This window comes from Paramormyrops kingsleyae, chromosome 19 (genome assembly GCF_048594095.1).
Source record: "Paramormyrops kingsleyae isolate MSU_618 chromosome 19, PKINGS_0.4, whole genome shotgun sequence".
NCBI lineage: Eukaryota > Metazoa > Chordata > Actinopteri > Osteoglossiformes > Mormyridae > Paramormyrops > Paramormyrops kingsleyae.
The window spans coordinates 4,745,480-4,770,061 of record NC_132815.1 but is presented as its reverse complement, the minus strand read 5'-3'; the positions used below and the strand labels follow the sequence as shown (position 1 = coordinate 4,770,061).

The window sequence follows — 24,582 nt, the reverse complement described above, 5'->3', positions numbered from 1 at the left end:
ATTCACCAGAGTATAGCTTCAGTCTGGTATTACTGGGGTGTGGTGGTGCGTTGGGTGCGAGTTTAGCCCCCGATTCAAGCTGGCACTGCCGTGTCATCCCGTTTGCTTGCACTGCACCAAATGACTCATGCATGCAAATCAGTAGCTTTGTATAATCCAAAGTCAACAAACATTTTTTCATCCCAAACAACTAAGCAACCCCTGTAGGGGGACATTACTGAGGCTAGATGCTGAATATTTCCTATCCACAAGCAAATTAGGTGTAACAGCAAGTTGGTTCCAGTACAATCAGACAATATTGACTGGTTGTCCATGGTAAAAACGTCATTCTGTGTGACAATAGTTTTATTCAGTAGCTGCTAATTATGACGTAACTTACAGTAGCAGTGGTGCAACCAACAAAGAACGTGGAGTTAGGTTAAAGCTACCTAGTTTCAATGTGTCATTTAAGGTACACTTTACACCCAACCTTACCGTGGAACTTATGCTTAGCTGGTGAAACCCACTGCTGGATATTATATACTGAATTTCCACTATAGTAGATGGTTGGTTGATGGATGGATGACTATTTAGCACCACCTAATGGCCAATGAGTAGTACTACTATTTTTCTGCAAGTGCTTCCAACACTGTCAAGTTTTGATATCTTTGTTGAGACCTTTGTCTTTTAAAGCAAAGAGCTCTGCAAAATAATAAGGTTTGGTTTGCTCAGAATTGATGCAAAAATTCTTTAGATCTTTAATCATTCAAAAAGGACATCAATGGCAGATTCCTAAAATGATGCCAAATCAGAACAAATTACATCTAATTTTTCATATAGCAAGGTAGTACACTCAGTTTAATAATAAATAACCAAGAGAGAAATTCAAAATAAATTACTCCTCTGGACTGCGTTCTGATGCATATAAATAGTGAATTAATGTTTATTTAATTCAGTGTTGTGCCAGTCATGGTGTTGTAGGCCTACCTTGTCTTCATTTGTGAATAATAATGAAATTTTATCTTTGGCAATAAAGTATCTGTAGGTGTCTTTTTCCTTATGGTTCATCATTGCCTTCTTAATGACATTCAAGAAGGTGTCTGGGCTCCAGCCACATGGCCCTACCAGTTCTGCACTCCAAGACCTGATGTATACAAACGTAATAAACATGAGTTTGGCCCTTGACATCCCCAGAGCACATTACTCACTCTTGAGCATTGTCTCTACAGTATAATTGTGTTGAATATTGATGTTGTTAAGGTGCATTCTCTCACGCTCCTTGGCAACGAGTCAACTCAATTTCCGTATATAACCCAGAGCACCACAGCCTGCAGTCAAAGTGAAATCTATCTTCTTACTACACCTTCAGAACTTGAGTAGCATGATCTTCTTGAACAACTCAAGCCACATCAGTGATGTATATGTAGAAATACAGTACTGCTATGACTCTGTGAGCGGATCGTGTAAGAAGAATCTACAGTCTATAAGTCTTCAGTTTTCCATGTTTCTTTTCATGGGGTTTGTTATACTCGTAACAGTTACTGGGAATCTTCTGGTCATAACATCTATAGCGCATTTCAAACAACTGCACACCACCACAAACTGCCTCATTCTCTCACTGGCAGTTTGTGACTTCATATTGGGAGCCTTCGTCATGCCGTGCAGTGCGATGCGGTCGGTCTACGGCTGCTGGTACCTGGGAGACTTTGTGTGCAAGATCCACTCCAGTACAGATGTCATGCTCACTGCCTCCTCCATCTTCCACCTCTCCTTCATCTCTGTAGACCGGTACTTTGCTGTCTGCACCCCACTATTGTATCGCTCCATAGTCAACTCTGTCACTGCTCTGCTGATGATCATAACCAGCTGGGTCTTCCCAGCCATCTTCGCTTTTGGGATGATCTTCTCAGGCCTCAACCTGAAAGGCAGTGAGCACTTCTTTGAGACACAGGTGCAGTGTGTCGGAGGATGCACGGTATTCTTCAACCCATCATCAGCTGCATTCTCTACTATTTTTGCATTTTTTCTTCCTGGCCTCATCATGTTGGGCATTTACTTCAAGATCTACATGGTAGCAAGACGTCAGGCCAGATCAATTAAAGATCTGACACAGCAGATTAAGGTGGAGGATGGAAATGGGTCTGCAGTCTCTGGGAAGCATGAAAGAAAGAAGGCAAACACCCTAGCAGTGGTGGTTGGAGTTTTCCTCATCTGCTGGACCCCCTTATTCATCTGCAATATTATGGACCCCTTCATTGGCTATTCCATCCCACCCACACTGACTGATGCCCTGTTTTGGTTTGGTTATATGAACTCGGGCTTCAACCCTTTGGTTTATGCTTTTTTTTACTCTTGGTTCAGAAAGGCTTTGAGCATAATTCTCAGTGGCAAAATCTTTTACAGAGATTCTTGTCTAATTAAATTGTATTCTGAATGAACATATTTGCCTATAAATGTATCCATGTAACTATTTAATCATCTGAATACTTGTCCTTTTTTGAGCCATTATAAAACACTAATTGCATCTTCATTCCCCAACATGTTTAATTTCTAACCATCTGTATACTGGAAAACTGTATTAGCTGGAGCTATCAAGATAAATAAATCTTTTAAAACTTCTCCAAAAAAGTCCCAGGTCCATATCTAAACTCTACATATAAATGAATAAAAGGTGTTTGCACTGATCGCCATATTTACAGGTTTCATGACGGAGTGCTTTGTATTTACTTGCAGTTTTATTCATTGTATATTGAAAAATTCTATGTGTATCCTATCAAAAATCACTGGGTTTAAGATGTGTAGCATATTCATAGAGAGCGGCATTGGGACACATGAAGACCCTTAATACACCTTTACTGACACGCTGTACAAAATGTGATTTGTTCCCTAATCTGTAACTTAGCCACAACCTATAATCCTGGTATTTCTTACTACCCTCATTAAAATGTGACTGCTGCCCCTCTGCCCTCTCAGTCCTTCACCTTCATCATCTGGCCTCTGTTTTTCTCAGTTTATTTTTTCATGAGTTTCTTTATAAATGAAAACTACAGTCAGATTTCTTGTTTTACCTTCGCTAGGCCTTCAGACCTTGAGTACCACGAGCTTCTCTAATAGCTCACCCCCCATGAAGGATGTACACAGAGAAACTCCCCACACCCATTTCTGCCTCTCTGCACCTGATCCTACCTTCCCTGCTCTCAGCACATGCAAGAGGTCAGGCTGTTGCATCACCTGCGCTCTGTGTAATCTCTGTATTGACACCTTTGATTGGGGGGCAGCTTGCTGCTAACTGGGCCCTTTGCTTCTGACGCTTACATCACGCTTAGGTAATACAGCAGGCCCCCCAGGACTGGAGTGGGGCCGTCTCAGCACATTAATCACACACTCAGTCTTTCTTCCTTTAAACAATCACAGTGGGAATCATTCATCTCCTAGTGCATGTTGGCTTCTCGTATTAATTAGTCATATTCTATGAAATTTAGTGTTACATAACAAATTCAGTGGTTTCGTTTAAAAATTTGAAAAATTACAATCAGTATTATCTTGCGGGTAAGATAATATGTGCCCCTGTTTGGAAAGTCACTGGCTTGAATCCACTGGCCAACAGGGGAATTGTGTCATTTTTTGGCCCTTGAGCACGACCCTTAAGCCCACAGCTGCAGGAACTGGCTGTCCTTGTGTTCTAAAGAAAGATGTTCATCACTCTGGATAAGAGTGTTTGCTAAATAATTTTAAAATACCTGCATATGTGAACATGTTTGCAAGACAAAGAGGCACTTCAGGCAGTGTGTTGGCTTAGAGGGTAGCCCTGTCGTCTCACACCTCCAGCACTGAATCCACTGATTCCTCCTGCTTAGAATCCTGTCTCCACTTTGTAGGAGTGTGTGAAGTGTGTCGTCACACAGGTTTTCTCCAGCAGCCTAGAGACATGCAGTTAGGCTAAATGGCTTCTCTGAGTTTCCATAGGGTATGGATTAATGAGCCCGTTATTGAGTTGGTGTCCCATTCACATTCCTGCAATGGGTTACTACCTTATCATTGGGGGGGGGGGGGGGAGTTTGCCTGCCTCAATGACCTTGAGAGCCTTGCTGGTGGGACCCTACGCTCCAGGCCTACGCACCAGACCTCACTAGCCAGGGATGTGTTTCCCAAAACCATAGTTGCTAAGTACATTAGCAACTTGCGTGGTTCGAACTATGTCATCAGTTTATGTGTCAGTCACATAACACCAATCAACTTGCCCACAATTGCAGCCAACTCCATCTCATTCATAGTGTGCATTACCGAGATAAGAAATTCAAAATGTGGATGGATATTTTTTTTATTGTTGATGCTGCATGACGTTATACTCCATAACTTGGCTTAGCTGTTTCCAAGATCATTTAGCCCAGGGTGATCACCCCACCCCACCTCATGCCCTGTGCTTCTTGGCAACGGCACCATGTGTATAGATATGATGTAATGAAGAAGCAGTGTAGAAGATGGATGGTTGATGGATGGATGACTATTTAGCACCACCTAATGGCCAAAGAGTAATAGTACACTATCTTATTGTTTTCCATAAGACATTATTAATTACAGCTCTGTTAAGTTTTGATGTCTTTGTTGAGATCTTTGTCCGTTAATGCAAAGAGCATTGTGAAATAATAAGTTGCAGTTTACTCAGGCTACACGCTAAAAATTCTTTATTCCTTTAACCAACTAAAGATAATGAAGTTTTATCAGTTTGCATTGAACTGTCTGTAGGTGTTTTTCTCCTGATTTTTTTATTTATGCATTCTAAATGATGCTCAAAACGGAACCCGAGCATGGGCCCAGCTGCCCCCCCCCCCCTTCAGTCCATGCATTGTTATATGAAACAATGATAAACATGAGTTTGGGGCCTGGACATCCCCAGAGTACGTTACTCACTCTTGAGCATTGTCCCGGCAGCATAGCTTTGAATATTTATGCTGATGAGATGTGATCTCTCATGACCCTTAACAACGAGTCTCGACAGTTTCAGTATATAAAGCAAAGCACCACAGCCTGCAGTCAAAGTGAAATCTATCTTCTTACTAGGCCTTCAGAACTTGAGTAGCATGATCTTCTTGAACAACTCAAGCCACATCAGTGATGTATATGTAGAAATACAGTACTGCTATGACTCTGTGAGTGGATCATGCAAGAAGAATGTCCAACCTCTAAGTCTCCAGTTTTCCATGTTTGCTTTCATGGGCTTTACTATTTTGGTTACAGTAACTGGAAATCTTCTGGTCATAACATCTATAGCGCATTTCAAACAGCTGCACACCACCACAAACTGCCTCATTCTCTCACTGGCAGTTTGCGACTTCTTTTTGGGGGCCTTCATCATGCCGTGCAGTGCGATGCGGTCGGTCTACGGCTGCTGGTACCTGGGAGACTTTGTGTGCAAGGTCCACTCCAGCACGGACATCATGCTCAGCACCTCCTCCATCTTCCACCTCTCCTTCATCTCTGTAGACCGCTACTTTGCTGTCTGCACCCCACTTTTGTACCGCTCCATAGTCAACTCTGTCACTGCTCTGCTGATGATCATAACCAGCTGGGTCTTCCCAGCCATCTTCGCTTTTGGGATGATCTTCTCAGGCCTCAACCTGAAAGGCAGTGAGCACTTCTTTGAGACACAGGTGCAGTGTGTTGGAGGATGCACGGTATTCTTCAACCCATCATCTGCCGCATTCTCTACTATTTTTGCATTTTTTCTTCCTGGCCTCATCATGTTGGGCATTTACCTCAAGATCTACATAGTAGCAAGACATCAGGCCAGATCAATTAAAGATCTGACACAGCAGATTAAGGTGGAGGATGGAAATGGGTCTGCAGTCTCTGGGAAGCATGAAAGAAAGAAGGCAAACACCCTGGCAGTGGTGGTTGGAGTTTTCCTCATCTGCTGGACCCCCTTATTCATCTGCAATTTTATGGACCCCTTCATTGGCTATTCCATCCCACCCACACTGACTGATGCCCTGTTTTGGTTTGGTTATATGAACTCGGGCTTCAACCCTTTGGTTTATGCTTTTTTTTACTCTTGGTTCAGAAAGGCTTTGAGCATAATTCTCAGTGGCAAAATTTTTTACAGAGATTCTTGTCTAATTAAATTGTATTCTGAATGAACATATTTGCCTATAAATGTATCCATGTAACTATTTAATCATCTGAATACTTGTCCTTTTTTGAGCCATTATAAAACACTAATTGCATCTTCATTCCCCAACATGTTTAATTTCTAACCATCTGTATACTGGAAAACTGTATTAGCTGGAGCTATCAAGATAAATAAATCTTTTAAAACTTCTCCAAAAAAGTCCCAGGTCCATATCTAAACTCTACATATAAATGAATAAAAGGTGTTTGCACTGATCGCCATATTTACAGGTTTCATGACGGAGTGCTTTGTTTTTACTTGCAGTTTTATTCATTGTATATTGAAAAATTCTATGTGTATCCTATCAAAAATCACTGGGTTTAATATGTGTAGCATATTCATAGAGAGCGGCATTGGGACACATGAAGACCCTTAATACACCTTTACTGACATGCTGTACAAAATGTGATTTGTTCCCTAATCTGTAACTTAGCCACAACCTATAATCCTGGTATTTCTTACTACCCTCATTAAAATGTGACTGCTGCCCCTCTGCCCTCTCAGTCCTTCACCTTCATCATCTGGCCTCTGTTTTTCTCAGTTTATTTTTTCATGAGTTTCTTTATAAATGAAAACTACAGTCAGATTTCTTGTTTTACCTTCGCTAGGCCTTCAGACCTTGAGTACCACGAGCTTCTCTAATAGCTCACCCCCCATGAAGGATGTACACAGAGAAACTCCCCACACCCATTTCTGCCTCTCTGCACCTGATCCTACCTTCCCTGCTCTCAGCACATGCAAGAGGTCAGGCTGTTGCATCACCTGCGCTCTGTGTAATCTCTGTATTGACACCTTTGATTGGGGGGCAGCTTGCTGCTAACTGGGCCCTTTGCTTCTGACGCTTACATCACGCTTAGGTAATACAGCAGGCCCCCCAGGACTGGAGTGGGGCCGTCTCAGCACATTAATCACACACTCAGTCTTTCTTCCTTTAAACAATCACAGTGGGAATCATTCATCTCCTAGTGCATGTTGGCTTCTCGTATTAATTAGTCATATTCTATGAAATTTAGTGTTACATAACAAATTCAGTGGTTTCGTTTAAAAATTTGAAAAATTACAATCACTATTACCTTGCGGGTAAGATAATATGTGCCCCTGTTTGGAAAGTCACTGGCTTGAATCCACTGGCCAACAGGGGAATTGTGTCATTTTTTGGCCCTTGAGCACGACCCTTAAGCCCACAGCTGCAGGAACTGGCTGTCCTTGTGTTCTAAAGAAAGATGTTCATCACTCTGGATAAGAGTGTTTGCTAAATAATTTTAAAATACCTCCATTAGCCCGAACTAGCGTACATCCGACAAATAATCCGACTAATCATGGAATCCAATTCTAGCCCGGTTAATTGCCATTGTTAGCAATATCAGTTGAGAACACATTACGTGCGGTGCTTTACGTATAAAACTCCGTAGCAACACGTCCACAGATAAGTTGGACGGTATAGTGTGTGCGACCGATTTAATGAGCCGCAAATGAGAAGTAGTGCTTAAACAGTATAAAACTACAACTTTTCCTTCTGTTGATAAAGGGCGCAGTCATCTTGGATTCTGAACTTGGGATCCTCTGTGCTGCTCCGAGATATTTCTTGGATCTCCGAGAAACGGGAGCGCGCATGTCGTCACTTCTGGCTTCAAAACTCGGAATCCGACTAGGAATACGAGTTTCCAGGGCAAATGTAATGCACCAAAACTGCCCGAAATGGGTTGACAGAGATATTTCAGGGATTTTGAGTCATTCTGCGCTGCAGATGGGTTAATTGCGTTAAAATTTTTAATCAGATTAATCATGATGATGGATTAATCCACGTTAACCCAGTGACAGCCATTATATATATATATATATATATATATATATATATATTTTTTATTATTATTATATATTTATATGATATTACATAGTTCGCAAGTTATTGTACGCGACCAGCTGTGAAAGTTAGACCATTGATATTATAAAGTTTAAATGTTAGTTTTTGCGCACGACTCGCTGTGAGTCAGACCAATCATCGCTGGAACCATTGCAGTTTCAAACTACGGTAGTTAACAACTAACGTGGTTCAAACTACTGTGGTACGTCGTACCACAGTAGTTTACGTACTTCGGATGTTGGTTAGTTTGAACTACCATAGTACGCTGCATCGTTAATGCTAACTTCCGTCGTTGTTTGGGAAACGCACCCCAGACCAGTCAATGGACAGGGGCCTGGCTATAAGTAGCCCACTGCCCCCCATGTCTCTGAGGAAGGTTTCTGAGCAGCAGGTAGGACGAGGAATTTCCGACATAAATTGTACAACAGGAGAAGTTTGCTGCTAGCCCCAGCTAGCAAGGCCGTGGCAGATGAACCCCGGCTGTAAAGGGTGGGATTAGTGCTGCGCAAACTGCACTCCACCTAAAAAGTAGTCCATTGTGCATGCTCAAGGACTTGCCCACAATTGCAGCCAACTCCATCTCATTCATAGTGTGCATTACCGAGATAAGAAATTCAAAATGTGGATGGATATTTTTTTTATTGTTGATGCTGCATGACGTTATACTCCATAACTTGGCTTAGCTGTTTCCAAGATCATTTAGCCCAGGGTGATCACCCCACCCCACCTCATGCCCTGTGCTTCTTGGCAACGGCACCATGTGTATAGATATGATGTAATGAAGAAGCAGTATAGAAGATGGATGGTTGATGGATGGATAACTATTTAGCACCACCTAATGGCCAAAGAGTAATAGTACACTATCTTATTGTTTTCCATAAGACATTATTAATTACAGCTCTGTTAAGTTTTGATGTCTTTGTTGAGATCTTTGTCCGTTAATGCAAAGATCATTGTGAAATAATAAGTTGCAGTTTACTCAGGCTACACGCTAAAAATTCTTTATTTCTTTAACCAACTAAAGATAATGAAGTTTTATCAGTTTGCATTGAATTGTCTGTAGGTGTTTTTCTCCTGATTTTTTTATTTATGCATTCTAAATGATGCTCAAAACGGAACCCGAGCATGGGCCCAGGTGCCCCTCGCCCCCCCCCCCCCCCTCTTCAGTCCATGCATTGTTATATGCAACAATGATAAACATGAGTTTGGGGCCTGGACATCCCCAGAGTACGTTACTCACTCTTGAGCATTGTCCCGGCAGCATAGCTTTGAATATTTATGCTGATGAGGTGTGTTCTCTCATGACCCTTAACAACGAGTCTCGACAGTTTCAGTATATAAAGCAAAGCACCACAGCCGGCAGTCAAAGTGAAATCTATCTTCTAACTAGGCCTTCAGAACTTGAGTACCATGATCTTCTTGAACAACTCAAGCCACATCAGTGATGTATATGTAGAAATACAGTACTGCTATGACTCTGTGAGCGGATCATGCAAGAAGAATGTCCAGCCTTTAAGTCTCCAGTTTTCCATGTTTGCTTTCATGGCCTTTGCTATATTGGTCACAGTAACTGGAAATCTTCTGGTCATAACATCTATAGCGCATTTTAAACAACTGCACACCACCACAAACTGCCTCATTCTCTCACTGGCAGTTTGCGACTTCTTTTTGGGGGCCTTCGTCATGCCGTGCAGTGCGATGCGGTCGGTCTACGGCTGCTGGTACCTGGGAGACTTTGTGTGCAAGGTCCACTCTAGCATGGACGTCATGCTCAGCACCTCCTCAATCTTCCACCTCTCCTTCATCTCTGTAGACCGCTACTTTGCTGTCTGCACCCCACTTTTGTACCGCTCCATAGTCAACTCTGTCACTGCTCTGCTGATGATCATAAGCAGCTGGGTCTTCCCAGCCATCTTTGCCTATGGGATGATCTTCTCAAACCTCAACCTGAAAGGCAGTGAGCACTTCTTTGAGACACAGGTGCAGTGTGTCGGAGGATGCACAGTATTTTTCAGCCCAGCATCAGCTGCATTCTCTACTATTTTTGCATTTTTCCTCCCTGGCCTCATCATGTTGGGCATTTATCTTAAGATCTACGTGGTAGCAAGACGTCAGGCCAGATCAATTAAAGATCTGACACGGCAGATTAAGGTGGAGCATGGAAATGGGTCTGCAGTCTCTGGGAAGCATGAAAGAAGGAAGGCAAACACCCTGGCAGTGGTGGTTGGAGTTTTCCTCATCTGCTGGACCCCTTTTTTCCTCTGCAATATTATGGACCCCTTCATTGGCTATTCCATCCCACCCACACTGACTGATGCTCTGGTTTGGTTTGGTTATATGAACTCGAGTTTCAATCCTTTCATTTATGCTTTTTTTTACTCTTGGTTCAGGAAAGCTTTGAGCATAATTGTCAGTGGCAGAATCTTTCACAGAGATTCTTGTCGAATTAAATTGTATTCCGAATGAATGCATTTATTGACTGTTTAGATACTTCTGTTACCGTTTAATCAGCTGAGTACTCCTGCCAATTCTGCCATTATAAAAAACTGAATGCATCTTGATCTTAAAACAGTGTTATACTACAAAACAGAAATGTCTTTAAAAATATGCAATGCACTGCTAGAAAAATATATCTGCAGCTATCAAGATAACTAATGATTTAAGACATCTCCAGAAATGCCCCAGATCCTTATCTAAGGTCTATATGTCAAGCAAGTTGTTCAAAAAAAAAAGAAAAAAAAAATTCCCACAAGCTAATGCTTACGTTACGCCTGAGATATAAATTAACTTGTAAGTAGTTCACTTCGCCATAATGGGCACCATAATCTCTGCTGTATGGACACCATTTCCTCCTAATCAGGACAGATAGCTTTTTTTGTTGTTGTTGATGACCAGCCACCCTGAGGAATTTAACAAGATCTTGTTATGGTCTTGGTATTTTATGAATGTGTCTTTTATGCTGTGTTTTATCTAATAAAACCTTAACAAACCTATTCCAGATGGCTTAGTGAAATACGGGTTTCCCTAATCACAGACGGTGCTGTAGTCCTAGATAACTACAAAAGAACCATTCTCCTGTATCTTTATGAAAAGACAAATGTCTGCACATATCAACATTTTTACAAGGTAAAAGGCCCCAGACCCCCTTGTGACCCAGTCAAGGGAAAGCATTGGGATGATGATAGGATCTGTACACTCTTTAGACACCATACCATGTACCATTTCACTAAGCAGAAGCTGAAATATTAACAGACCGGAAGGTGATTCTAGATTTGTTCCTCGGAATAATCTCTGTTCATGCTGCATGATAGGCATTAGATGTCTGCTTGTTCATTTAGCTCCAGAATTCCATCCAGGGTGATTCATCCCACTCTTGTCTTAATATGACCATTTTATAATGATACATCTGACTGCCCTCATTATGATGTGACTGCCGCCCCTCTGCCCTCTCAGTCCTTCACCTACATTATCTGGACTCTGTCCTTCTCAGTTTGCTTTATTTTTTCAGTTTCTTTAAAAATGAAAACTCCAGTCAGATTTCTTGTTTTACCTTCCCTAGGCCTTCAGACCTTGAGTACCACGAGCTTCTCTAATAGCTCACCCCCCATGAAGGATGTACACAGAGAAACTCCCCACACCCATTTCTGCCTCTCTGCACCTGATCCTACCTTCCCTGCTCTCAGCACATGCAAGAGGTCAGGCTGTTGCATCACCTGCACTCTGTGTAATCTCTGTATTGACACCTTTGATTGGGGGGCAGCTTGCTGCTAACTGGGCCCTTTGCTTCTCACGCTTACATCACGCTTAGGTAATACAGCAGGCCCCCATCACCTGCACTTTGTTATCAGTTTGCTAATAACAGGGACCCCTTGCTTTACCTTGGAGGTCAGACCTGTGAGAGTCAGTGCCAATCTAGTCCTCTCCTGTGTGCTTTTCCTCACTGGCCATCCAGTTTGGTGTTGCCCTGGTGCGTTGATCTGCTCCTTAGGCCACTGCATGCACAACAGATACTGTGGTTCCTTGTCTTCCTCCCTACCTTTGGTATTATTGTTATTCGATGTTGTTCCCCGCCTTAGTTCATGGTTTATCAGTTTTGTTTTGACCCCTCATGGTCCCTTTGTTTCCTGATTCTCCCCTTGTGTTCTGTTACATTTAAGAAACCCTGTTTTGTCGGAGCTGCTACGTGAATCGTCTCTCCATCACCGTAGCCACAAGTTCACGGATAATACTGGGTATACAGCCAATTTCATGAGACACAAATGAAACATAAGTGCTAATAAACAATGTATAACTACAGCTTTCACTTCTGCTGATGAAAGGCGCCGGCGTTTTGAATTCAAAGGTCAGGGTTGCAGAGGTTCCTCCGACTTTCTGACTTCTTGAAATTTCTGACTAGAAACCTGGAAATCCCAAATTCGCAGTTGAAATGGAACGCAGCATTGCATCACGCTTCGGTAATACATCAGCCCCCCCAGGACTGGAGTGGGGCCGTCTCAGCACATTAATCACACACTCAGTCCTTCTTCCTCTAAAAAGTCACAGTGGGAATCATAGACTGAATGAAAAAGCATCCATAGCACTTCTAATGTTAACTAATTAGACCCTATGAAATGCACCTATACCATTTCTAGCTATGTGGTATTATAAAAAGAATGAAATACATTACTACTTCATTTCCTATGTTTTAATGAAGTATATTACTATATCTTGTGCTTCTGCAGCTTTACAATATATTAACTTCAAATATCAAATCAAAAATGTGAGGTACTAAAGTGAACCAGACAATGTCTTTTCTTGTTAATTTAATGTGGTAATGTGACACCAATTAGACTCATTTGTTTGTTTGTTTGTATGGTATGATTACAGTGGTATAATTGCTCTCCCAGTCAAAGCTCTGATGATATGAAATGATTACATTGGTATGATTACTCTGTCAGCCAGGGATCGGATGGTATGGTATGATTACTGTGCTATGATTACTCTGACAGCCAGGCCGAGGGTACTGTATGATTACAGTTGACTGGGATTAAAAATCAGAAAAAATACCCAGTATGCCAGACGGCCTGTCCAGCTCTGCTCACAGTCGTGGGCTCAGGTTCCGAACCCAGTGAGCTGCACTCTGCACTCGGCTAACTGGCATCTCTGTATTGCCTGCAGTGCATGACTGTGTATGTGCACTGTAATGAATTCACATCCCGCCCAGACTGTACCCCAGCCTTGTGCATGCGCTGCCTGGGTTAGGCTCCAGGCCCCCAGTGACCCTGACCAGGAGTGTGGAAGATAGATGAATAATTATTTAGCTCCCCCTACTGGCTACTGAGTAATTTTCACAATATGTTATTCCTATCCACAGCATTAACTACTAATTTTTATAGAACATGACTTTATATTATACTACCTTTTATAATAAATATTTTATAACCAACATTTACTTTGAAATGTAATTGTTTCTCTATACGGTGCCGTGTTCTGATCAGAATGTCTTCTTACACCAGTGTAGAGGCAATACGTTCTCTGCTGGTAAGAATTTCTGTCAGGTTCCTGTGTTTTGACTGTATTCTCAGTTCCTTAGGAGCATCTTGTTCATAATCAGTCATTTCTAATTCATCTATGGTGACGCAGTCACCGTTAGATCGGTAGATATATGTTGATAAAATTCTTTGAGAAAACTCAAACAGTCCCTTTTGCATGTCTCTCCTGCTCAATCTATCAGTTTATTGCCAGATATTTAGACATTAACATGTAACACAGACTCTGGATGTAAGACACACAAATTAAACTCATCTCTCATAAATAACACTTCTGGTTACTAGTACCTTTGACAGTATGCTGAGTCATGCTGTAAATCACACAGATAATCATGGCAGGCACTTGTCCCCATGCCTACTATATGCAAATATATTTATATTAGATGAAAGAAAAAATTCCCATCTGCATATTGCATGACCTGCTGTAATAGGTTTGCTTGTCTCAAAGGGGATGTTCAAGTACATAAATAAAGTTCTTTCCAAAAGAAAAACACTGAGCATATTCAAAAGATACAAAACACATCACCTTTAAGAAACCATCTCTCCAATCATCATCCACAACTGCTTATCCAGTAGAGGGTTGCAGTGTTTGCTTGGAGCCAACCCAGGAAGCCCAGGGCACAAGGCAGAGAAACACCCTGGAAAGGATGTCAGCCAATTGCAGGGTCTTATAAGACAACAGCTCTACGCTGTTTTATTTTGTTGTTGCTTTGTGACAGAGAAATGAACATTTCACTAGAGCTGGAAACATACCAGTACTGCTATCCAGCAGCTAATGGGACGTGTGTTAAAAGTAGCTACTCTGGATTTGCCAGGTTTGCCTTGTACGTGTTTTTTGCGTTGGGGATGACCATGACTATCACGGGGAACCTGGTGGTCATCTTCTCCATCGCGCACTTCAAGCAGCTGCACACACCGACCAACATGCTGGTGATGTCACTGGCCCTGGCCGACCTGCTTCTGGGGGCCGTCGTGATGCCCTTCAGCATGATCAGATCAGTGGAGGGCTGCTGGTACTTTGGAGACACCTTCTGCTCATTACACTCCACTGTTGACATGATACTTACAGGTGCTTCAATCTTTCACCTGATTTCCATTGCAGTTGATCGATACCAGGCAGTTTGCAATCCTCTGCGGTACCATGACACAGTGACCATTGCTGTGGCTTGGCTGATGGTAGCGTTGAGCTGGGCTGCAGCTGCTTCTTACTCCTGTGCTCTCATTTATTCTAAGGCTAATGTGACAGGCCTAGATGAATACATCACTTCCATAAATTGCTTGGGGAGCTGCATCCTTCTGCTTAATGTGCTATGGAGCACCCTAAACACTCTGATTGGATTTTTCCTGCCATGTTCAATAATTGTTGGCCTTTATGCTAAAATATTTCTGGTAGCCAGACAACATGTCAGACAGCTTGGAGATATGAATCTGCAGCCATGTTTTAAAGAGGTAAATGGAAAGAGGAAAACTCACAGCTCAGAGCGAAAGGCTGCAAAGACCCTTGGCATTGTTGTAGGCGCCTTCATACTCTGCTGGATGCCTTTCTTTATCACCTCTATAATCAACCCCTATATTGACTTTGTAACTCCTCCTGTTCTTTATGAAGGTTTTATCTGGCTGGGGTATTTTAATTCTACTTTAAATCCTATAATCTATGGACTGTTTTACCCGTGGTTTCAAAAGTCATTGAAACTCATTATATCTTTAAAGATTTTTTCAGCATATTCCTCAAATACAAAAGTTTTTTCTGAAAGTTGATTTTTTATTAATTCACCACATCTTTGAAATGCCTTGAAATGACAGTTTGAATTTTTTCGTTTTTGTCTTTCAGCTCTTTTAATTTGTTTTGTGAAACATTTCATAATAAAGTGAAAAGTGTCATATCTTTGAACCACTCCAAACAGAGTTATATAAATATAACTCTGTGTATACACCTTACCAATAATTTTCAGAGTTGCACTCTAAATTGTACTGAATGATTACAGCACTGCTACATAGCTAACTGTCATTGCCTTAACCATAACAATTTCAATTCAGTTACAATTCTTTTTTATTGTCATGTGTACAAGTACGAGTATTGTGTACAATGAAATGCTTGCTTGCATGTGCTCCTGCAGACCCTAGTTTAGGATAGAAAACAATGCAAATCCCCAGCACTGGAGACGTGAGGCAGGAGGCCTAAACCCATAAAAATGGGCTGACTGTGTAATTTCTAATAGGAGTAAACATGAAATTCCTAGTCAACATCCAGTAAAATCAACGGAGGGGAAAGTTACACCCAGGATGTGGTGGTTCCCTGTCAGTCCCTCACCTTCATCATCTGGCCTCTGTTTTTCTCAGTTTATTTTTTCATGAGTTTCTTTATAAATGAAAACTACAGTCAGATTTCTTGCTTTACCTTCGCTAGGCCTTCAGACCTTGAGTACCACGAGCTTCTCTAATAGCTCACCCCCCATGAAGGATGTACACAGAGAAACTCCCCACACCCATTTCTGCCTCTCTGCACCTGATCCTACCTTCCCTGCTCTCAGCACATGCAAGAGGTCAGGCTGTTGCATCACCTGCGCTCTGTGTAATCTCTGTATTGACACCTTTGATTGGGGGGCAGCTTGCTGCTAACTGGGCCCTTTGCTTCTGACGCTTACATCACGCTTAGGTAATACAGCAGGCCCCCCAGGACTGGAGTGGGGCCGTCTCAGCACATTAATCACACACTCAGTCTTTCTTCCTCTAAACAGTCACAGTGGGAATCATAGAGCGAAAGAAAAAACATCCATAGTGTTTGCTGACTTCTAATGTTACCCAGTCAGATCCTATGAAATGTACCTTAACCATCTTCCTGGTCTTATGAAAGGTATGAAAAACATTAAAACATAGAAAATTAAGTAGTAATGAAGTACTTTAGCATATCTTTAGCTTCTATGGCTTTATTCCAACTTCACACATCAAATCAAAAATGTTACAGACTAAACTTAAACAGACAACCTGGCTTCATGTTAATTTAATCTAGTAACATGACAACAATAAGACTCAAATGTTTTTATTTAAAATTTTTATTAAGAATACTGTTTAACAAGAAAAGACACAAAAGAAGTCATTTCCCCATCTCAAAAAGACAAAACTACCAAAATAATAATGTCTCATTTAATATGAATATCCTGAGGGATACAAAATGATCTGTAAGTTGTTCTCTATATCATAATGAGCACCAGAATGGTTTGTATTCAATAATAATAATCAATACTTTATTGATCCCTGTAGGGAAATTGTCATTATGGCTCCTTTAGCTTGCTCTGTAGAGTAAGCTGTCCACAAAGGGCTGCCACCCATAGCAGCGCCCAGGAAGCTGGGTGTTGTGGGTTTTCCTCAAGAACCAGCATACGTGCTGAAGCTGGGTTTGAACCAGCAACTTTAAGTTATTATTATAGGCACTCAGGCTTAGCCCACTGAGCCACCCGCTGCCCAGGTGCTGTTGGGGTTTAACGGCCTTGAGATTCTGCCAGCCAGGGCTCTGATGCTATAGTGTGATTACAGTGGTATGATTACTCTCCCAGCCAGGGCTCTGATAGTATAGTATGATTACAGTGGTATGATTACTCTCCCAGCCAGGGCTCTGATAGTATAGTATGATTACAGTGGTATGATTACTCTCCCAGCCAGGGCTCTGATAGTATAGTATGATTACAGTGGTATGATTACTCTCCCAGCCAGGGCTCTGATAGTATAGTATGATTACAGTGGTATGATTACTCTCCCAGCCAGGGCTCTGATAGTATAGTATGATTACAGTGGTATGATTACTCTCCCAGCCAGGGCTCTGATAGTATAGTATGATTACAGTGGTATGATTACTCTCCCAGCCAGGGCTCTGGTGGAATGGTATGATTACTGTGGTATGATTACTCTCCCAGCCAGGGCTCTGATGGTATGGTATGATTACAGTGGTATGATTACTCTCCCAGCCAGGGCTCTGATGGTATGGTATGATTACAGTGGTATGATTACTCTCCCAGCCAGGGCTCTGGTGGTATGGTATGATTACAATGGTATGATTACTCTCCCAGCCAGGGCTCTGATGTTATGGTATGATTACTGGATTAAAAATCAGGAAAACATCCGGTATGTCAGACGGTCTGTCCAGCTCTGCTCACAGTCGTGGGCTCAGGTTCCGAACCCAGTGAGCTGCACTCTGCACTCGGCTAACTGGCATCTCTGTATTGCCTGCAGTGCATGACTGTGTATGTGCCCTGTAATGAATTCACATCCCGCCCAGACTGTACCCCAGCCTTGTGCATGCGCTGCCTGGGATAGGCTCCAGGCCCCCAGTGACCCTGACCAGGAGTGTGGAAGATAGATGAATGATTATTTAGCTCCCCCTACTGGCTACTGAGTAATTTTCACAATATGTTATTCCTATCCACAGCATTAAGTACTAATTTTTATAAAACATGACTTTAAATTATCCTACATTTTATAATAAATATTTTATAACCAAGATTTACTTTGAAATGTAATTGTTTCTCTATACGGTGCCGTGTTCTGATCAGAATGTCTTCTTAAACCTGTGTGGAGCCAATATGTTCTCTGCTGGTAAGAATTTCTGTCAGGTTCCTGTGTTTTGACCATATTCTCAGATTTCCAGAACATTCTTGTTCATAATCAATCATTTCTATTTCCCCTGTGGTGACACGGTCACCTTCAGATCCGTAGATAGAAGTTGACAAAATTCCTTGAAAAAACTCTGGACAGTCCGTTTTGCATGTCTCTCCTGCTCAGTCTATCAGTTTATTGCCAGATATTTAGACACTAACATGTAACACAGACTTTGGATGTAAGTCACACAAATTAAACTCATCTCTCATAAATAACACTTCTGGATACTAGTACTTTTGACAGTATGCTGAGTCATGCTGTACATCACACAGATAATCATGGCAGGCACTTGTCCCCATGCCTACTATATGCAAATATATTTATATTAGATGAAAGAAAAACTCCCATCTGCATATTGCGTGACCTGCTGTAATAGGTTTGCTTGTCTCAAAGGGGATGTTCAAGTACATAAATAAAGTTCTTTCCAAAGGAAAAACACTGAGCATGTTCAAAGGATGCAAAACACATCACCTTTAAGAAAACATCTCTTCATTCAACTGCTTATCCAGTAGAGGGTTGCAGTGTTTGCTGGGAGCCAACCCAGGAAGCCCAGGGCACAAGGCAGAGAAACACCCTGGAAAGGATGTCAGCCAATTGCAGGGTCTTATAAGCCAACAGCTCTACGCTGTTTTATTTTGGTGTTGCTTTGTGACAGAGAAATGAACATTTCGCTAGAGCTGGAAACATACCAGTACTGCTATCCAGCAGCTAATGGAACGTGTGTTAAAAGTAGCTACTCTGGATTTGCCAGGTTTGCCTTGTACGTGTTTTTTGCGTTGGGGATGACCGTGACCATCACGGGGAACCTGGTGGTCATCATCTCCATCGCGCACTTCAAGCAGCTGCACACACCGACCAACATGCTGGTGATGTCACTGGCCCTGGCTGACCTGCTTCTGGGGGCCGTCGTGATGCCCTTCAGCATGATCAGATCAGTGGAGGGCTGCTGGTACTTTGGAGATTCTTTCTGCTCATTACACTCCACTTTTGACATGTTCCTTTCATGTGCTTCAGTCTTTCACCTGATTTCCATCGCGGTCGATCGATACCAGGCAGTTTGCAATCCTCTGCGGTACCATGACACAGTGACCATTCCTGTGGCTTGGCTGATGGTAGCGTTGAGCTGGGCTGCAGCTGCTTCTTACTCCTACGGTCTCCTTTACTCTAAGGCTAATGTGATGGGCCTAGATGAATACATCACTTCCATAAATTGCTTGGGGAGCTGCATCCTTCTGTTCAACGCACAGTGGAGCACCCCAAACACTGTGATTGGATTTTTCCTGCCATGTTCGGTAATTATTGGCCTTTATGCTAAAATATTTCTGGTAGCCAGACAACATGTCAGACAGCTTGGAGGTACGAGTCAGCAGCCACGTTTTAAACAAAATAATGGGAAGAGGAAAACTCACAGCTCAGAGCGAAAGGCTGCAAAGACCCTTGGCATTGTTGTAGGCGCCTTCATAATCTGCTGGATGCCTTTACTTGTCAGCACTGCACTTGATCCCTATACTGACTTTGCAACTCCTCCTGTTCTTTATGAAGGTTTTGTCTGGTTGGGTTATTTTAATTCCACTTTAAATCCTATTATCTATGCACTGTTTTACCCGTGGTTTCGAAAGTCGTTGAAAGTCATCATATCTTTAAGAATTTTTTCAGCACATTCCTCACATACAAATGTGTTTTCTGAAAGTTGATTATTCATAAATATACATATTTCAGTATCATATTATCATAAACACATACATACTATGCTTAATTTCCTGTTTAGAAATAGCAAAGATAGTTGTTTGAATTTTTTTGTTTTTCTTTCAGCTTTTACTTTGTTTTCCATAACATTACATAATAAAGTGAAAAGAGTCGTATCTTTCAAACACTCCAAAACCTAGTTGTTAATCGAATTACGTGTTATATACCTTAACAATAATTTTCAGTTGTAGTTGCACTGTAAATTGTACTGAGTGATTATAGCTAACTGTCATTGCTCTAAGCATAACCCTAGCTTAAGATAGAAAACAATGCAAATCCCCAGCACTGGAGACGTGAGGCAGGAGGCCTAACCCTATAAATAGAGCAGGCTGATTGGTTGTTTAAATAATTTTTGGAAGCTTTAAAATGTTACATTTGAATATAAATGTAACAATTTCAAGTTTAAGAAACTTCAACATTTATATTCTGTTATTTTATACAAAATTTTTGTTGCATTCTGTACATAGATTAAAAAAAGACTCCCTGTAAAATATGCTTGTTTTATGTCTCACATAAAATTGCACCAACTCAGCAATGGACACTGTAAAATAATACAATTAATCACATTGTTAACCATCTCATGCCTGACAGTCTCTGCAGGTTGGCGGGACATTTTAACTTGATAAGAAATTCTGAAACCATAACTGTCACCATGTACCTGTTTCTTGGTGTTGGTTGTCATTTCTGATGACATTTATGATAATATATGTTTATTAATTCTTTATATATGTCTTTTTCATGTACGTTTATTAATGTTTCAGAAGTGGCACCAGTGTTCATTATTCATACAGAAACATTCTCGTTCCTGAGTTAAAGTGGCAGCGCTACAGTAATGGTTAGAACAGAAAGTCTGCAGGACGAGTCACACGACACAGTAACAGCTTAAGGAGCAAAGTGTGACCAAACTTCACCAAGGTGTTTGTGGGAAGCCAGTCAGAATAAGCATGCCAGCTCTGATTGGCTCTCTGTGTTTTTGAAGAGGAATTCCTCTCCAATCATTAGAAAGCAAGGCCACAGGTCTGACAGGTGACATTTTAAAAGTCACATAACCATTGCATGTCTTATAATGACTTGATGCTTATCAACTCTAACCAAAATAAAATGATATATATTAGGAATGTGCCAGATATAACTTCAAATAAGCATTCACTGCACTTGTGAATAAGCAGTGCTTTTGTCTAGCTTTACCCCAGACTTCATATTCTTGTAGTGTTTTGATTATTACAACATTCAGTACACCTGAGATGTTTCACAGATTAAAATACTATATTAATTCATAGCCATTTACAGGCCCCACTTTTTCTGGGGGGCCTTGAGAAAGAGGAAAAATGCAGCTCAGCCCCCACCAGGCTACGCCAGACCAGATAAAGGCCTTTATTCAACAGTCTGCAGTGCAACACAAAGCAGACGTGTGTGTGTGGGCGGGGCTTTGATGAGACAGACAAAGGAGAAGAGCCCTTTAGCTCTTTTGCGCCCTCCTGATTCCAGAGACCAGTGAGAATGTCTGTGCATGACTGTGTATGTGCCCTGTAATGAATTCACATCCCGCCCAGACTGTACCCCAGCCTTGTGCATGCACTGCCTGGGATAGGCTCCAGGCCCCCAGTGACCCTGACTAGGGGTGTGGAGGATAGATCAATGATTATTTAATACCACCTACTGGCTACAGAGTGATATTGACAAGTCATTATTCCTATCAACAGCATTAAGTACTAATTTTATAAAACATGGATTTACTGTATGCTAACTTTTATAATAAATATGTCCTAATGAAAATTTACTTTGAAATGTATTTGTTTCTCTTTACGGTGATGTTCTGATCAGAATGTCTTCTTAAACCAGTGTAGAGCCAATATTTTCTCTGATGGTAAGAATTTCTGCCAGGATCCCGTGTTTTGTATTCTCAGTTCCCAGGACCTTCTTGTTCATAATCAATATTTTTTAGTTCCTCTGTGGTGACACGGTTACCTTCAGATCAGTAGAAAGATGTTGATAAAATTCCTTGAGAAAACTCTGAACAGTCCGTTTTGCATGTCTCTCCTGCTCTGTCTATCAGTTTAATGCCAGATATTTAGACATTAACATGTAACACAGACTCTGGATGTAAGACACACAAATTAAATTCATCTCTGATAAATAAAACAACTGGCTTCTACCTCCTTTGTAAATATGCTGAGTCATGCTGTATATCACACAGATAGTCATGGCAGGCACTTGTTCCCATACCTATTATATGCAAATATATTTATATTATATGAAAGAAAAACTCCCATCTGCATATTGCGTGACCTGCTGTAATAGGTTTGCTTGTCTCAAAGGGGATGTGCAAGTATATAAATAAAGTTCTTTCCAAAGGAAAAACACTGAGCATGTTCAAGAGATGGAAAACACATCATCTTTAAGAAAACGTCTCATCATTCATCATCCATAACTGCTTATCCAGTAGAGGGTTGCAGTGTTTGCTGGGAGCCAACCCAGGAAGCCCAGGGCACAAGGCAGAGAAACACCCTGGAAAGGATGTCAGCCAATTGCAGGGTCTTATAAGACAACAGCTCTACGCTGTTTTATTTTGGTGTTGCTTTGTGACAGAGAAATGAACATTTCGCTAGAGTTGGAAACATACCAGTACTGCTATCCAGCAGCTAATGGAACGTGTGTTAAAAGTAGCTACTCTGGATTTGCCAGGTTTGCTTTGTACGTGTTTTTTGCGTTGGGGATGACCGTGACCATCACGGGGAACCTGGTGGTCATCATCTCCATCGCGCACTTCAAGCAGCTGCACACACCGACCAACATGCTGGTGATGTCACTGGCCCTGGCTGACCTGCTTCTGGGGGCCGTCGTGATGCCCTTCAGCATGATCAGATCAGTGGAGGGCTGCTGGTACTTTGGAGATTCTTTCTGCTCGTTACACTCCACTTTTGACTTGTTCCTCACGTCCGTGTCAATATTTCACCTGATTTCCATTGCGGTTGATCGATACCAGGCAGTTTGCAATCCTCTGCGGTACCATGACACAGTGACCATTCCTGTGGCTTGGCTGATGGTAGGGTTGAGCTGGGCTGCAGCTGCTTCTTACTCCTACGGTCTCCTTTATTCTAAGACTAATGTAATGGGACTAGAATACATCACTTCCATAAATTGCTTGGGGAGCTGCATCCTTCTGTTCAATGCACTGTGGAGTACCCTAGACTCTCTGATTGGATTTTTCCTACCATGTTCGGTAATGATTGGCCTTTATGCTAAAATATTTCTTGTAGCCAGACAGCATATCAGGCAGCTTGGAAATGCGAGGCAGCAGCCATGTATAACAGAGGGACATGGCAATAAGAAAACTCACAGCTCAGAGCGAAAGGCTGCAAAGACCCTTGGCATTGTTGTAGGCGCCTTCATACTCTGCTGGATGCCTTTCTTTGTCAACTCTATACTCGACCCCTATATTGACTTTGCAACTCCTCCTGTTCTTTTTGAGGGGTTTGTCTGGCTGGGTTATTTTAATTCCACTTTAAATCCTATAATCTATGGATTGTTTTACCCGTGGTTTCAAAAGTCATTGAAACTCATTATATCTTTAAAGATTTTTTCAACACATTCCTCAGATACAAAGGTTTTTCCAGAAAATTGATTATTCATAAATCCACCGCATATTTCAGTATCATGTTTAGCATATGTACGTAAATACTCCACTTACATTCATGTTTTAAAAAAAGCAGAAATAGCTGTTTGTTTGTTTCAGCTCTTTTAATAAAAGTGAAAATAGTGTTATCTTTTAAGTGCTCCAAAAACTAATTGTTAATAGAATTCTTTATTTTTTCTTTTGTTTAGAATACCTTAGCAATAATATTCAGGTACACCTGCACTCTGAAGTGTACTTAATGATTAAGCACTGCCAGTTAAGCCAGGAAACAATTCAAATCCTCAGCACTGGAGGCATGAGGCGTGAGGTTTAAACCCAGAGAAACAGCAGGCTAATTGATGGTTTAAATTTTTTTTTTGGGAAAGTATTGAAAGTTTTGAAATATAGATTTATATTTAAATATAACAATATTTGATGTTTAAATAGTTTAAATAATGGGAACCTGTGATTCAGATACAAAGCTGACAGGGATCAGGGACAAGAGATCGTAGCGAAAAGGAGAAGCCGGGCTCAGCGAGTCCATCCCTGCAGTGTCAAGATTTATGCAAATTTAAGAATGACAGAAATGAAGTGCAGCTGTTATAATCACAAGTTCCCACTATTTAAACATGAAATATTGTTATATTTAAATATAAATCTATATTTCAAAACTTTCAATATGTGGGAAGATGGTGGCGCAGGAGATAGTGCTATTGTTCAGCAACTGGAGGGTTGCCGGTTCGAGCCCGGGTTTCTTCTGTCTCCGTCAAAGTGTCCTTGAGCAAGACACTGAACCCCCCATTGCTCCCGGTGTGCAGGTTGGCACCTTGCATGGCAGCCTCTGCCACCGGCGTGTGGATGGGTGAATGTGAGGCACAAATTGTGAAGTGCTTTGAGTACTCGTAAGAGTAGACAAGCGCTATATAAATGCAGTCCATTTACCATTTTACTAGGCAAAGGGGCGGGGCTGAAAGGGGCGGGGCTGCAGTACAGGTGGTGAGCTGGTGTAGCAGAAGCCAGCCTTACA

The 24,582-nt window shown here is 41.6% G+C and overlaps 6 protein-coding genes across 6 annotated transcripts; all 6 read left to right on the top strand.

Annotated features, from left to right (window-relative positions):
• The first annotated feature begins 1,360 nt into the window (after window positions 1-1,360).
• Window positions 1,361-2,416, top strand: LOC140581055 (trace amine-associated receptor 1-like). The gene has a single exon (XM_072702811.1). It carries the CDS (start codon window positions 1,361-1,363, stop codon window positions 2,414-2,416), a length of 1,056 nt encoding a protein of 351 aa, XP_072558912.1.
• A 2,644-nt stretch (window positions 2,417-5,060) lies between these two features.
• Window positions 5,061-6,116, top strand: LOC140581060 (trace amine-associated receptor 1-like). The gene has a single exon (XM_072702815.1). It carries the CDS (start codon window positions 5,061-5,063, stop codon window positions 6,114-6,116), a length of 1,056 nt encoding a protein of 351 aa, XP_072558916.1.
• A 3,306-nt stretch (window positions 6,117-9,422) lies between these two features.
• On the top strand, window positions 9,423-10,478 carry LOC111852671 (trace amine-associated receptor 1-like). Its single transcript, XM_023828840.2, has one exon. The coding sequence runs from the start codon at window positions 9,423-9,425 to the stop codon at window positions 10,476-10,478; it is 1,056 nt and encodes a 351-aa protein (XP_023684608.2).
• Window positions 10,479-14,263: 3,785 nt separating this feature from the next.
• Window positions 14,264-15,298, top strand: LOC111836140 (trace amine-associated receptor 13c-like). The gene has a single exon (XM_023797155.2). The coding sequence runs from the start codon at window positions 14,264-14,266 to the stop codon at window positions 15,296-15,298; it is 1,035 nt and encodes a 344-aa protein (XP_023652923.2).
• A 3,554-nt stretch (window positions 15,299-18,852) lies between these two features.
• Window positions 18,853-19,887, top strand: LOC140580982 (trace amine-associated receptor 13c-like). Its single transcript, XM_072702722.1, has one exon. It carries the CDS (start codon window positions 18,853-18,855, stop codon window positions 19,885-19,887), a length of 1,035 nt encoding a protein of 344 aa, XP_072558823.1.
• Window positions 19,888-22,532: 2,645 nt separating this feature from the next.
• On the top strand, window positions 22,533-23,564 carry LOC140581200 (trace amine-associated receptor 13c-like). The gene has a single exon (XM_072703076.1). It carries the CDS (start codon window positions 22,533-22,535, stop codon window positions 23,562-23,564), a length of 1,032 nt encoding a protein of 343 aa, XP_072559177.1.
• Window positions 23,565-24,582: the final 1,018 nt, after the last annotated feature.